At 35.0% G+C, this 12,772-nt stretch overlaps 1 protein-coding gene across 5 annotated transcripts in view; it reads left to right on the top strand.

Moving 5' to 3' along the window:
• The window catches only part of ZNF451 (zinc finger protein 451), a 79,948-nt gene that overhangs the window by 58,797 nt on the left and 8,379 nt on the right, over window positions 1-12,772 (top strand). For 4 of the 5 annotated variants that reach the window (XR_011504918.1, XM_070514632.1, XM_044776909.2 and 1 more), the window contains one exon: window positions 3,024-3,092. The exons of the other annotated variant lie outside the window; for it this stretch is intronic. Coding sequence is in view for 3 of the 4 variants with exons in the window: in XM_070514632.1 (XP_070370733.1) it covers window positions 3,024-3,092 (69 nt within the window). In the remaining variant the exon portion in view is untranslated. The remainder of the gene's footprint in view (window positions 1-3,023; window positions 3,093-12,772) is intronic. 5 annotated transcript variants of the gene reach the window in all.

Here is a 12,772-nt window from a genome sequence, read left to right as displayed (position 1 = left end):
CAATTCTATTTTATATTGTACCCGTCTTCACTTTTTTAAAACTTTCTAAGATACGTAGATCTTTTCTAGTAATCCTAATCAGAGGAGCCAGGTAGACTTTCTCTTCCTTTGGACCTTTTAACGTTTTATTCAGAAATAGATATTCATTCTAACTCAAGCCTCATGTTTTAAAGATGCAGATATAACTTGTCACTTAAATGTTGTTTTAAAGAAGAAAAAGGAAAGTAACTTTATTGGGAGTCTACTGTGTGCCAGCCACCATGCTGGCTGCTTTTTATATTGGTGGTGTTTGAAGATGTTTAAACATGTTGAAAGAACTTCTTCCACATGTTGTTTAATCCTCTTTGCAACATGGTGAGGTAGGATATGTTAAGTTACCCCATTTTATCAATGAGGGAGCAAAGGTCCAGAAAGGTTAAAATAAGCTACTTGTGGCCATAAGCAAATGCTTTTCTCTTTCTCGGTGTCACCTGCTAAGGCTGAGGCTTTCACTGATGCAAATACCTGCTTTTGTGATGTGGAGAATACAGTGTGAATTACTGGCTCTAACCATATCCTTGAAGAATGAAGATAGAGATGTTCTGCTGCATTCTAAGGACGTTGCGGAGTGTGTGTTAAGATACCAAATATGCAAGGTTTTTATGAAATAACATTTAGGAAGATGCATTTTTTTTTTTTTTTGGCAGAAGATAAAAAGATTTGATCGTGGGTTTTGATACTTAAAAAAATAAGCTGATTATGTGTCAAACATAGCCAGGGAAAGTGATTAGTGTTGTAAGTTCCCTAGGATCTTTTGTCTCATCATTAAATAATGAAGCCCTGTTTTCTTTCCTGAGACTGTAAAGATGTAATGTCAATGTGATGAGCACATGCTGAGTCAAGGGACCACGCCAGCACCACTTTTCATTCACCGTGTGTGACATTGCCCCTGCTTGTAGAACACCCTCCTTCTGATAAAATAGCTACACTACTTGTTTTTACTACATTGACCATACATTTTGAGGTTTTTTTTTGTTTATTCTTACTTCCCAAATTATTAGATTATTGCGCCTACCCCAGCCATACTTCTTGATGACTGAATTTCTGAGTTACCATTTTCCACTGTTGCATTGGTGATGACCATTGCTTATATAAAAAGTTTTATGGGCTCTTAGAGATGTTTATATAAGAGACCTTGCCCATGTTATGTAGCTTAGTTGAAGAACATTGACTTGATTTGTGTAAGTTTTTCTTTTTAAAAACAGTTTTGTATATTCATTTGTTTATAGTTCTTAAGTAGGTAAACATCTTCCTTGCAGTTTTACGTGAAGTATTAACTTACCTAGAATATTTTCCTTAGGTAATGCAAGGATGAACTTGAGCATAGGCTGTTATGAATTAGTGAATTCAAATTGAAAACAGATTTTGCTGTGCTTCAAGATAGTTTTTGTTGACTCTCAAACACTCCCTTGGACTGTCTTGTATCTGTTTGGTTTGTATCTTCTGTCCAGACTGAATGGGATGGGGGCATTAAGTGTGGTTGGTATCTATAGAGTCATACCAATCACATGGACTTTTAAAGCTGTCTTAAAAATTGAACGTAAAAGTTCACCCATGCTGAGAAAGTATAGATGATTGAAGCAGCATTGTGCTCTATCAAGTAGGCGTTGTATAAAATAATTGTTCAACTTAATTCTAAAAGTCTATCTACCTCTTGTTTCCTCAGCCTGTTAATGAGACTGTAGTTGGTTACTTTGGGTACTATCCTAAAAATCTATCTGATGCAATTAATTCTGTGCAAGGTAATAAAAACAGGAAAGAATACTCATGATTTTCTGTGTTCTACAGGTGGGGCTGAATGAGGCAAAGGAAACTTTTTAATTTTTGCAACCTAGTGTCAAGCTGATCCTTGTGATCAAAGCTACAGTTTGCTTTAAGCCTTGTGTGCAGTGCTAAATCGTTGAGGCCAGTTAAGACTTGCTTTTGACTAGCCTTGACTTTGAATTGTAGTAACAGAAACCTTGGGTATTTTCTCTTTGTTCCTAATGTTCTAAGTCTTAATTTATTGTTCTTCAAATTGTAAATGTAATGTTTTATTTCCCTGAGATGCTGCTTGAAATATTTGAAGCAGTAGACATATATACAGATTGTAGAAAGAGCAATAGTATATTTGCTGGAATGGTAAAAGATGACTTGTAATAACAAATTTTTGCAGCAAAGAAATATAAAGGAAATATAGTGATTTTTATTTATAAACAATTATAAATCTTGAATTTTTAAATATATTTCAAGTTTTTACGTATTTTCACAAAAGCAGATAATCCATGTGACTTATATTCTGTTATTTAAACCGTGATTCAATCACTATGAGATATATGTATATATATTTAAATATGTTTAAAGTGATAAGCCAAATATTAGGTCACTGATAGTACCATCGTTCAAATTTAAAGTGAATTTTACAGTACCTACTAAGTTATGCCATTTTTATAAAGCCGTAGGTCTCATTACAAAAGCATGTGAGATGTCAGGTAAGTGAGTTTATGCCATTCCAGAGGCAACGTTAATTTAAACCTATGGTCTCTGTAGAGGTGAATGCATATACGTTTCAAAATACAGGAGAATTTTATCTGTCACCAGTGTTAAAAATTTTAAGATGATTTCATGCAAATGAAACTTGGGAGTTTATTTGCTAGGTCCAAATAAACACACTAGCGTTTTTTAATTTCTAGTTTTTTTAAATACTAGAATTTTATATTTCCCCAACAGTTATGTTAAAAGAACTTTTTCAGATAATTTTTTTGAATAGAAAACTAAAATTGAATTGCCTATTTCATTAGTGTTTTTTTTTTTTTGATTTAACTAATATTATTTGGTAAGCATTTGAAAAAAAGCTGTAGGAAGTGTTGTAATACTAATTAATTGTAATTAGTAAGCTTGGATATGGGAGAAGTCATTGAAAATAATATTGTTTGCAAATACATAAATTATGGCACAGTAACTTTTTTAGAAATACATTTGCATTTATTGATTCTGCCTTACAGAATGTGACAGTGATGATAACCTGGGTAATAAAAGTACTTCAGTAGGAGAAGAATTCAGATCCACAGAAGGTAACCTAATGGAGTTAATCCTTTCCCTTACTTGACTGTATCTGTATGTTTTTTAAATTTCTCCCTCTCTCACCCCTTCATCCCCCCTACTCCCACCTATCCCTGAGTTTAAAAAAAGTTATCTCCCTGTTTAAAGGATAATGTGCATTTTGTCTTGTAAGATGATTTAGGGGCAATACTAGTTTAGGATGCTAGAACAGGAATCAGCCAATTATAGCCTTTGGACCAAATCCAGACCACCACTTGGTTTTGTAAATAAAGTTTTATTGAAACAGCCACATTTTTTATTTAAGAATTGTCTTTGCTGCTGCTTTCACACTACAAAAGCAAGGTTGAGTATTTGTGACATAAATCGTATAGACCCCCTTCCCCCCAAAAGGCTAAAATAATTATTTTCTGACCCTTTTCAGGAACAGTTTGCTAACCCCTGGGCTTGGGGAAGATTTTGGTTCCCTAATTTTTATTTCTTTTAAGTAGTATTAAATTAAGAATATTAGAAGTTATACAGTGGAACCATGAAAACAAGCACTTATATCTAAATATTAATGGACTGTTTCTATAAATTAAAATTTTTTTCCCCTCTTCTTGAAGGAAAAGTTATTTCCTTCCATAGGGTGAAGAGGACTTTTTATTTATTTCACATCGGATCATTTGATGGCTATATACTACTATTTGGTTGTGCTGTATGCTCATTTTTTACTTTGGTTTTTCCATAACAGACTGCTTTTTATTAACCATGGGAAAAAATGAAACAACAGATTTTAGAAAATACTTTAAGCTTCACTGAAGTTGAAACTATTTTATTGGCATCTTTGACAGTAAAGGACAACAGCAGGCATCTTAATATGCATTCCAATTAGTATTTGTTGCTGAAGATTTGAGAGTGAGAATGTGGTGACTAGAAAGTAGGGAAATGTGACTAAGGAAGCACAAACAGTGGCCAAGCTGATTTGTTTTCTGTGTTTTTGCTTGACTTCTCATATAATGCAATTAGCTTGACTGAGAGCATACTAGAGCTTTGTGCTGTTAGGAGTTTGGGAATTTGAGTCTAGCAGTGGAATTGATTTATCCACTCAATGAAGTAGAAAACTATAATCTTTCTCTCTTATAGCCAAAATTCACTGGTTAAACAAAGTTGGCAGTAAATCTACAGCCTAATTGGAAGTCAGCTTTTTGACCAACTTGTTTTTCCAACATGATCTTGCAAGGTCTAGCTCAGTGCTCAGCAGCCACATAATGATGAGTTAAACAAATGAAAGAACATTTGTAAGTTTTAAACAAAACTGCCAGCTAGGTTGTTTATCAAGCCATTAAAAGATAAACACCATTGAGCGTCTAAGTAGTTCAGACTTTTGCAGCCTTTATTTGCCACCCATGACTAATCCCGTGGAAAATGCCAGACAAAATTAGAACTTTTAAATAACCACACTTGGGAAGCCTTCACAGTTTTGTGGGCTCCTAGCTAACCCAGGAAATCTGAGATGTGTATAAATGAATATGTACCAGAAATTCTATCATTTTATTATCTATGTAATACATTTTATGGTTTGGAGATTTAGAGAGTTGTTATATTTTTGTGACTCTTTAGTTTGGAAAAAAAGGATTACTGTTAAAGAATTCAAGAAAAGATACTTTAAAACTTGTAACTAGTTGTCATATAAGGTAGGGACATAATGCTCCAATTCTAAGAAAAATCAGAGAGGTGTTGTGTGTGCAGTTTTTTTTTTTTTATTTCCTGATGGTTTATATATAATAAATGTGAGAAGCACACAGGGTTCCATGTGAGTTAAGAAATATGGTCTCTTCTGCACTTTCTTTTAATACTCTTCCTTTCCCCCCCTCCTTTTTTCCCCTAACTACTGCCTCCTCTAGATCCTCTCTGTACCATACCAAGTGGATTTAAAAAGTTTCTATCGGCATCTCTCATCCCCACTAGACTGTGAGCTCCTTGAGGAGTAGGGTCATGTTTTATTTATCTTTATTTCAACAGCATAGTGTTTGGCAGTAATGATTGTTTGTTGAATTAATAAACTCATAACAAACTTAAAACATGTTAGAGCTGCTAGGACCCACTCCCTATAACTAGAAAAAGGAAATTAAGACAGAGGCCATTTGGCTGGGAGAATATTCGATGATTTTCTTGACTCTGCACCATGGAAGCCAAGTGATTGTCTAGTCCAGACCTGATGGCAAAACTCAAAAAAGTTTAACTTCTCAACTCTCTTCTCATTCCTTCCCTTCCCAACACAACACTGTGAATGCCTGACAAACGGTAGTAAAATGCGGGATAAATTTGCTTGTGGCCTTTTGCCTTGGGGAGGCAATTTCCCTGATTGTCCCCCTTCCCTCCACCGTCATTTGTCTCATTCTTTGTTCTCTATAGACCAATATCAGTCTCTGACTATCCAGGCCAGTTATAAAGATCCTATGCACATTATTTTGTGTACTAGACAGGGGAAATAGAGCCCACATAGCTTGGTGGTAAAGAGTGCTGACTTTGGATTTGGACTGCCTGGGTTAAAACTCAGCTCTGCTGCTTATAGGTTACGTAATGTTGGGCACGTCACTTCACTGTATGTCAGTTTTCTCATTTTAAAAATGGGGAAAACAACCATAAAGGGGAATACTAGTGTACCTGTCTTGCTAGAATAACCTGGCACATCAGAGGCAGTATATGTGTTGGTTGCTGCTGCTGTTATTGTGATTTTCATCATCATCATTCTCATTATTCACTGTTACCCACATCTGAGATCTGCTCTGGAGGTATGCCTACTTAAGAGAGGTATTCTGACTCAAATCACTGGAAGAGAAAAGAGGACAGCATTATGTGGATGGTTACCATTGCAAAACCATCTTTCCATAAATGTCAAGAGTGTGCCTTAGAGTTCCTTCAATTAATAGCAGTCATCAATATAATTATTAATATTAAAATGTAATATTATATTACATATAATTGTATTAAAATGTAATTAATATTAAAATGTAATAATGTAAACAGTAAAACTCCATATCATGTCCAGTTTAAAAAAAAAGGATAACAGAGCCTAGTATATTTGTTTTTTAATTTAGTTAATGTTTATGAAAAATCTAATACTTTCAAAACTACTCAATCATAACAACTTGTGAGAGTCAGAATATTCTCTCATTTTACATAAAAACTTAGTTTTCTAAACGTTAAGTTATGTGCCTTCAGATTCACAGCCTCAAAATGATTGGGGCATGATTTGTATGTAGGTCTTCTGACTCCTAGTACTGGGTTCTTTCTTATTCTGTCATAATTACCTCTCCTCCAAGAGAATGAAATTAAGGCAGAGAGAAGGGAGAGTAACAGAGACATAGACTTAGCCATATAAAAGGAAAACAGAGACATAACTTCCCATAAATGTTCTTTATTTCTTCATAGAGCTTCAAGTTACTGTCTAATGTCCTTTCATTTCAAGCTGAAGGATTCCCTTGAGCATTTCTTGTAGGTCAGGTTACTAGTAACAGTCTCCCTTAGCTTTTGTTTATCTGAGTATATCTTAATTTCTCCTCCATTTTTGAAGAATAGTTTTGCTGGATATAGAATTCTTGGTTAACAGTATTTTTTTTCTTTCAGCACTTTTAATGTGTCATCCTACTGCCTCCTGATATCCGTGGTTTTTGATGAGAAATAAGCTATTAATCTTATTGAGAATCCCTTAGATGTGATGAGTTGCTTCTCTCTTGCTGCTTTTGTTGTTTTGGCTTTTGACAGTTTGACTATGATGTGTCTCAGTGTAGATCTCTTTGAGGTTCTCTTGCTTGGCATTTATTGAGCTTCTTGGATGTGTAGATTCATGTCTTTCATCAAACTTGGGACATTTTTTGGCTGTTATTTCTTCAAATATTTTTTCTGCCCCTTCTCCTTCTGAGACTCCTGTAATATGTATCTTAGTCCATTGGATGGTACCCCACAGGTCCCTTAGGCTCTGCTTGCTTTTCTTCATTTTTTGTTCTTCAAACTGGATAAATTGTGCTGTCTTTGTTTGTTGATTCTTCTGTCTGCTTAAATTTGTTAAACTCCTGTAATGAATTTTTCATTTTAGTTGCACTTTTCATCTCTGGAATTTCTATTCGGTGGCCTTTCATAATTTCTCTCTCTTTATTGATATTTCTTATTTTGTTCATATATTGTTTTCCTGGTTTCCTTTAGTTAGTTATTCATGGTTTACTTTTGCTCTTAGAACATATTTAAGACAGTTTAAAGCCTTTGTCTAGTAAGTCCAACAACATCTAGGCTTCCTCAAGGACTATTTAACTTAATTTTTCTCCCTTTCAATGGGCTATACTTTCATGTTTTTGTGTATTCTTTGTGTTTTTGTTGAAAACTAGATATGCAAATATTTTAATGTAGCACCTCTGGAAATCCGATTCTCTCTCTTCCCCAGAGTTTGCTGTTCTTGATTGTTGAAGGTTTCAGTTGTCCATTTGTTTAGTTACTTTTCCAGACTATTTTTGCATCCTTGTCATGTATAGTCATTGAGATCTCTTCCTTTAGCTTGTGTTCAGCTAGTGTTTTGACAGAGATTTCCTTAAATACTATGAGCTAAAAAAAGCAACCTTTCCCAGTCTTTGCAGATTGGCTGCATGCTGGGCCCTCAACATTTAGCTAGGCTAGCAGTGAGCCTACAGATCAGCCAGTAGCAAAAGCTTAGAGACTTCTCATGTAGTTTCTGAGCATGCCTCCTGTCCTGGACATGTGCCTGGCTTTCTAAATTCTCTAGTACATATAGATGCCGTTTTTTCCTTTGTGCTGAGGAAGATTCACCCTGAGCTAACATCTGATGCCAATCATCCTTCTTTTTTTTTTTGTATGTGAACTGCTCCCACAGCATAGCCACTGACAGATGAGTGGTGTGGTTCCACACCCCCGAACTGAACCCAGGCCCCTGAAGTGGAGACAGATTAGAACAGACAAACACAAGTTTGTAGGTTCTGCTCTGCTCCATCTGGACCAAGGTCCCACACTAGGAATATGGGCTGCTGCCTTCAAGACTGCTGCTGAATCAGGGAGTGATGGGGAAAGGGCAAGTAAAAATAGCACAAGGCTTTCCTACTGTTTTTGTGTTTTCTTGATTCAGTGTTTGCTTGGTTGCTGTGAACCTGTGACTGTTTTTCAGACTTTTGATAAAATTGTTTCTTCTGGTTTCTGCTTGTGTTTCAGTGTTTCTATGGAAGGACAGGTGTTTAGAGCTGCCTACTCCTCCATTTTGTTGAATTCACTCCAAGACTGATTTTATTTCTTCTTTAAATGTTTCAGAGAATTCACTGGTAAAACTCTCTGGGCCCTGAGTTTTTTTTCTGGGAAGTCTTTTGATAATAAATTCATTTTCTTTAATATATGTAAGTATTTGGGTTTTGTTTCTTTTTGTGTCAGTTTTGGAGAATTGTGCTTTTAAAGACATTTGCTCATTTTACCTAGATTATCATGTACCAGTGTAAAGTTGTTCATAATAATATTCTGTTTTTATATATTTTTATATTTCTGTAGGATCTGTGGTGATATCTCCTCATTTGTTCCTGATATTGGTAATTTTTATTTTCCTCTCTTCTTTTTTTTAAATTTCTTTGCTGAGGATTATTAGCCCTGAGCTAACGTCTGTGCCAGTCTTCCTCTACTTTAGATGTAGGTTGCCACCACAGTGTGGTTGACGAGTGGTGTGGGTCCATAGGTCCATGCCTGGGATTCGCACCTGCAAACCTGGGCTGCCAAAGCGGAATGTGCTGCACTTAATCACTACACCCTGGGGCCAGCCCCTGTTTTTCTCTCTTCTTGATCAGTCTAATTACAAGTTTATCAATTTATTTGATCTTTTCAAAGGTGAACTTTTTTTAGTTGATAATTTCTCTCTTTTTAGTCTGCTTTCAATTTTATTGATTTGTGCTCTTTATTATTTCCTTCCTTCTACTTTGGGTTTAATTTGCTCATGTTTTATAGCTTCTTAATGTGACACTTAGATTGTTAACTTAAAACTTTCCTTGTTTTTTAATATAAACATGTAAAAGTATATATTTTCCTCTAAGCCCAGGTCAGCAAGCTTTTTCTGTAAAACACCAGGTAGTAAATATTTTAGGCTTTGTGTGTCCTCTGGTTTCTGTTACAATTACTCAACTCTGTTATTATAGTGTGAAAGCAGCCATACACAATACATAAACAAATGAGTGTGAATGTGCCCAATAAAACTTTATTTTTGAAAATTGCCAATGGACTGGATTTGGCTCACACCCTGTAGTCTGTCAATCCTCTACTTTTGCTGTGTTCCACAGATTTTCATATCTTGTATTTTTGCTACCAATCAGTTTGAAATATTTTCTAATCTCACTTGTATTTTCCTCTTTGACGTATTGGCTCTTTAGAAGTATATTGTTTAATTTCCAAATATTTGAATGTCTTATCAATTTTTAAGTTAACTTTGTTGTGGTAAGAGAATATATTCTGTAAAATTTAAATCTTTGGAAATTTATTGAGATCTTTGTAGCCCAACATGTGGTTTATCTTGGTGAACATTCCATATGGACCTGAAACGACTATGTTTTCTGTGTTTATTGGGTAAAATACTTTATAAATGTCAGTTAGGTCAAGGTGGTTGATAATATCAGCTCTTTATCCTTTCTGATTTTTTATCTCATTGACCTATTGATTACTGCAGTAGGGACCATGAACTCTTCATCAATGATTGTGGATTTATTTTTTTCTCTTTAGATCTGTTAGTTTCTACTTTTGTATTTTGAAGTTCTGTTTTTAGTTGCATATATCTGTCTGATGTGTCTTCTTAATGAACTGACCTCTTTATCATTATGAAATGTTCTTTATTCCTGATAGTACCTTTTATCATGAAATTTTTTTATATGATATTAATATAGCCACTCAAGGATTTTTTTAAAAATTGTTTTAGTGGGGTCATACTGGTTTATAACATAGTGTAATTTCAGGTGTACATTATTATATATCAGTGTCTGTATAGACTGCATCGTGCTCACCACCAGTAGTCTAGTTTTTATCTCTCACCATACATATGTGCCCATTTATCCCTTTCACCCATTCCCTACTCTCTTCCCCTCTAGTAAGCACTAATCTCTTCTCTTTACCCATGTGTTTGTTTATCTTCCACATATGAGTGAAATCATACACTGTTCATCTTTGGCTTATTTTGTTTAACATAATATCCTCAGTGTCCATCTATCTTGCTACAAACGGGACAATTTTGTCTCGTTTTTATGGCTGAGTAGTTATTCCATTGCATATATATACACCACATCTTCTTTATCCATTCATCAGTTGATGGGCACTTAGGTTGCTTCCACATCTTGGCTATTATGAATGATGCTGCAGTGAACACAGGGGTGCATAAATCTCTTTGTATTGTTGATTTCATGTGCTTTGGATAAATACCCCATAGTGGGATAGCCGGATCATATGGTTTTTCTATTTTTAATTTTTTGAGAAATCGCCATACTGTTTTCCATAGTGGCTTCACCAGTTTGCATTTCATCCAGCAGTGTATGAGGGTTCCCTCTTCTCCACATCCTCTCCAACATTTGTTCTTTTTTGTCTTGTTAATTATAGCCATTCTGACAGGTGTAAGGTGATACCTCATTGTAGTTTTGATTTGCATTTCCTTAATAATTAGTGACATTGAACATCTTTTCATGTGCCTGTTGGCCATCTGTATATCTTCTTTGGAAAAAATATCTGTTCATATCCTCTACCAGTTTTTGATCGGGTTGTTTGGTTTTTTGTTCTTGAGCTGTTTGAGTTCTTTACATATTTTGGAAATTAACTCCTTGTCAGATATATGATTTGCAAATATTTTCTCCCAGTTGGCAGGTTGTTTTTTTCCTTTTGTTCATGGTTTCCTTTCCCTTGCAGAAGCTTTTTAGTCTGATGTAGTCCCATTTGTTTATTTTTTCTTTTCTTTCCCTTGGCTGAGTAGACATGGTGTTCGAAAAGATGCTGCTAAGACCAATGTCAAAGAATGTACTGCCTATATTTTCTTCCAGAAGTTCTGTGATTTCAGATCTTATATTAAAGTCTTTAATCCATTTTGAGTTGATTTTTATGTATGGTGTAAGATAATGATCTACTTTCATTATTTCACACGTGGCTGTCCAGTGTTCCCAAGACCATTTATTGAAGAGAGTTTCCTTTCTCCATTGTATGTTCTTGGCTCCATTGTCAAAGATTAGCTGTCCATAGATGTGTAGTTTTATTTCTGGGCTTTCAGTTCTGTTCCATTGATCTGTGTGTCTGTTTTTGTGCCAGTACCATGCTGTTTTGGTTACTGTAGCCTTGTAGTATATTTTGAAGTCAGGGATTGTGATACTTCCAGCTTTGTTCTTTTTTCTCAAGATTGCTTTGACTATTTGGGGTCTTTCATTGTTCCACATAAATTTTAGATTCTTTGTTCTGTTTCCGTGAAGAATGTCATTGGGATTCTGATTGGGATTGCCTTGAATCTGTACATTGCTTTAGGTAACATGGACATTTTAACTTTGTTTATTCTTCCAATCCACGAGAATGGAATATCTTTCCATTTCTTTATGTCTTCAGTGTCTTCAGTGATGTGTTATAGTTTTCAGTGTATAGGTTTTTCACCTCTTTGGTTAAATTTATTCGTAGATACTTTATTCTTTTTGTTGCAGTCATGAATGGGGTTGTATTCTTGACTTCTCTTTCTGCTTGTTTGTTATTAGAGTATAGAAATGCAACTGATTTTTTTAAGTTGATTTTGTACCTTGCAACTTTGCTGTAGTTGTTGGTTATTTCTCATAGTTTTCTTGTAGATTCTTTAGGGTTTTCTATATATAGAATCATGTTGTTTGCAAACAGCGAGAGTTTTACTTGTTCCTTTCCAATTTGGATTCCTTTTATGTCTTTTTCTTGCGTGATTGCTCTGACCAAAACCTGCAGTACTATGTTGAATAGAGTGGGCACCCTTGTCTTGTTCCTATTCTCAGACAGATGGCTTTCAATTTTCCACCATTATGATGTTGGCTGTGGGTTTGTCATATATGGCCTTTATTATGTTGAGATACTTTCCTTCTATACCCATTTTATTGAGAGTTTTTATCATAAATAGATGTTGGATCTTGTCAGATGGTTTCTCTCCATCCGTTGAGATGATCTTGTGATTTTTATTCCTCATTTTGTTAATGTGGTGTATCACATTGATTGGTGTGCAGATATTGAACCATTCCTGCGTCTCTTGTATAAATCCTGCTTGATCATGGTGTATGATCCTTTTAATGTATTGCTGTATTTGGGTTGCCAATATTATGTTGGGCATTTTTGCATCACTGTTCATCAGTGATATTGGCCTGTAATTTTCCTTCCTTGTGTTGTCCTTGTCTGGTTTTGGTATCAGGGTGATGTTGGCCTCGTAGACTGAGTTAGGAAGTATTCCATCTTCTTTAATTTTTTGGACTAGTTTGAGAAGGATAAGTACTAACTCTTCTTTCAACATTGGGTAGAGTTCTCTAGAGAAGCTGTCTTGTCCTGGAGTTTTGATTTTTGGGAGCTTTTTGATTACTGTTTCGGTCTCTTTACTTGTGATTGGTCTATTCAGATTCTCTATTTCTTGTCTCAGTTTTCACAGGTTTTTTGAGTAAGAATTTATCCATTTCTTCTAAGTCCAATTTGTTGGCATATACACTCATAC

The sequence above is a fragment of the Equus asinus genome, chromosome 8 (assembly GCF_041296235.1).
Source record: "Equus asinus isolate D_3611 breed Donkey chromosome 8, EquAss-T2T_v2, whole genome shotgun sequence".
NCBI lineage: Eukaryota > Metazoa > Chordata > Mammalia > Perissodactyla > Equidae > Equus > Equus asinus.
Note: the sequence above shows the minus strand (reverse complement) of the source record. Positions and strands in the feature narration are given on the sequence as shown.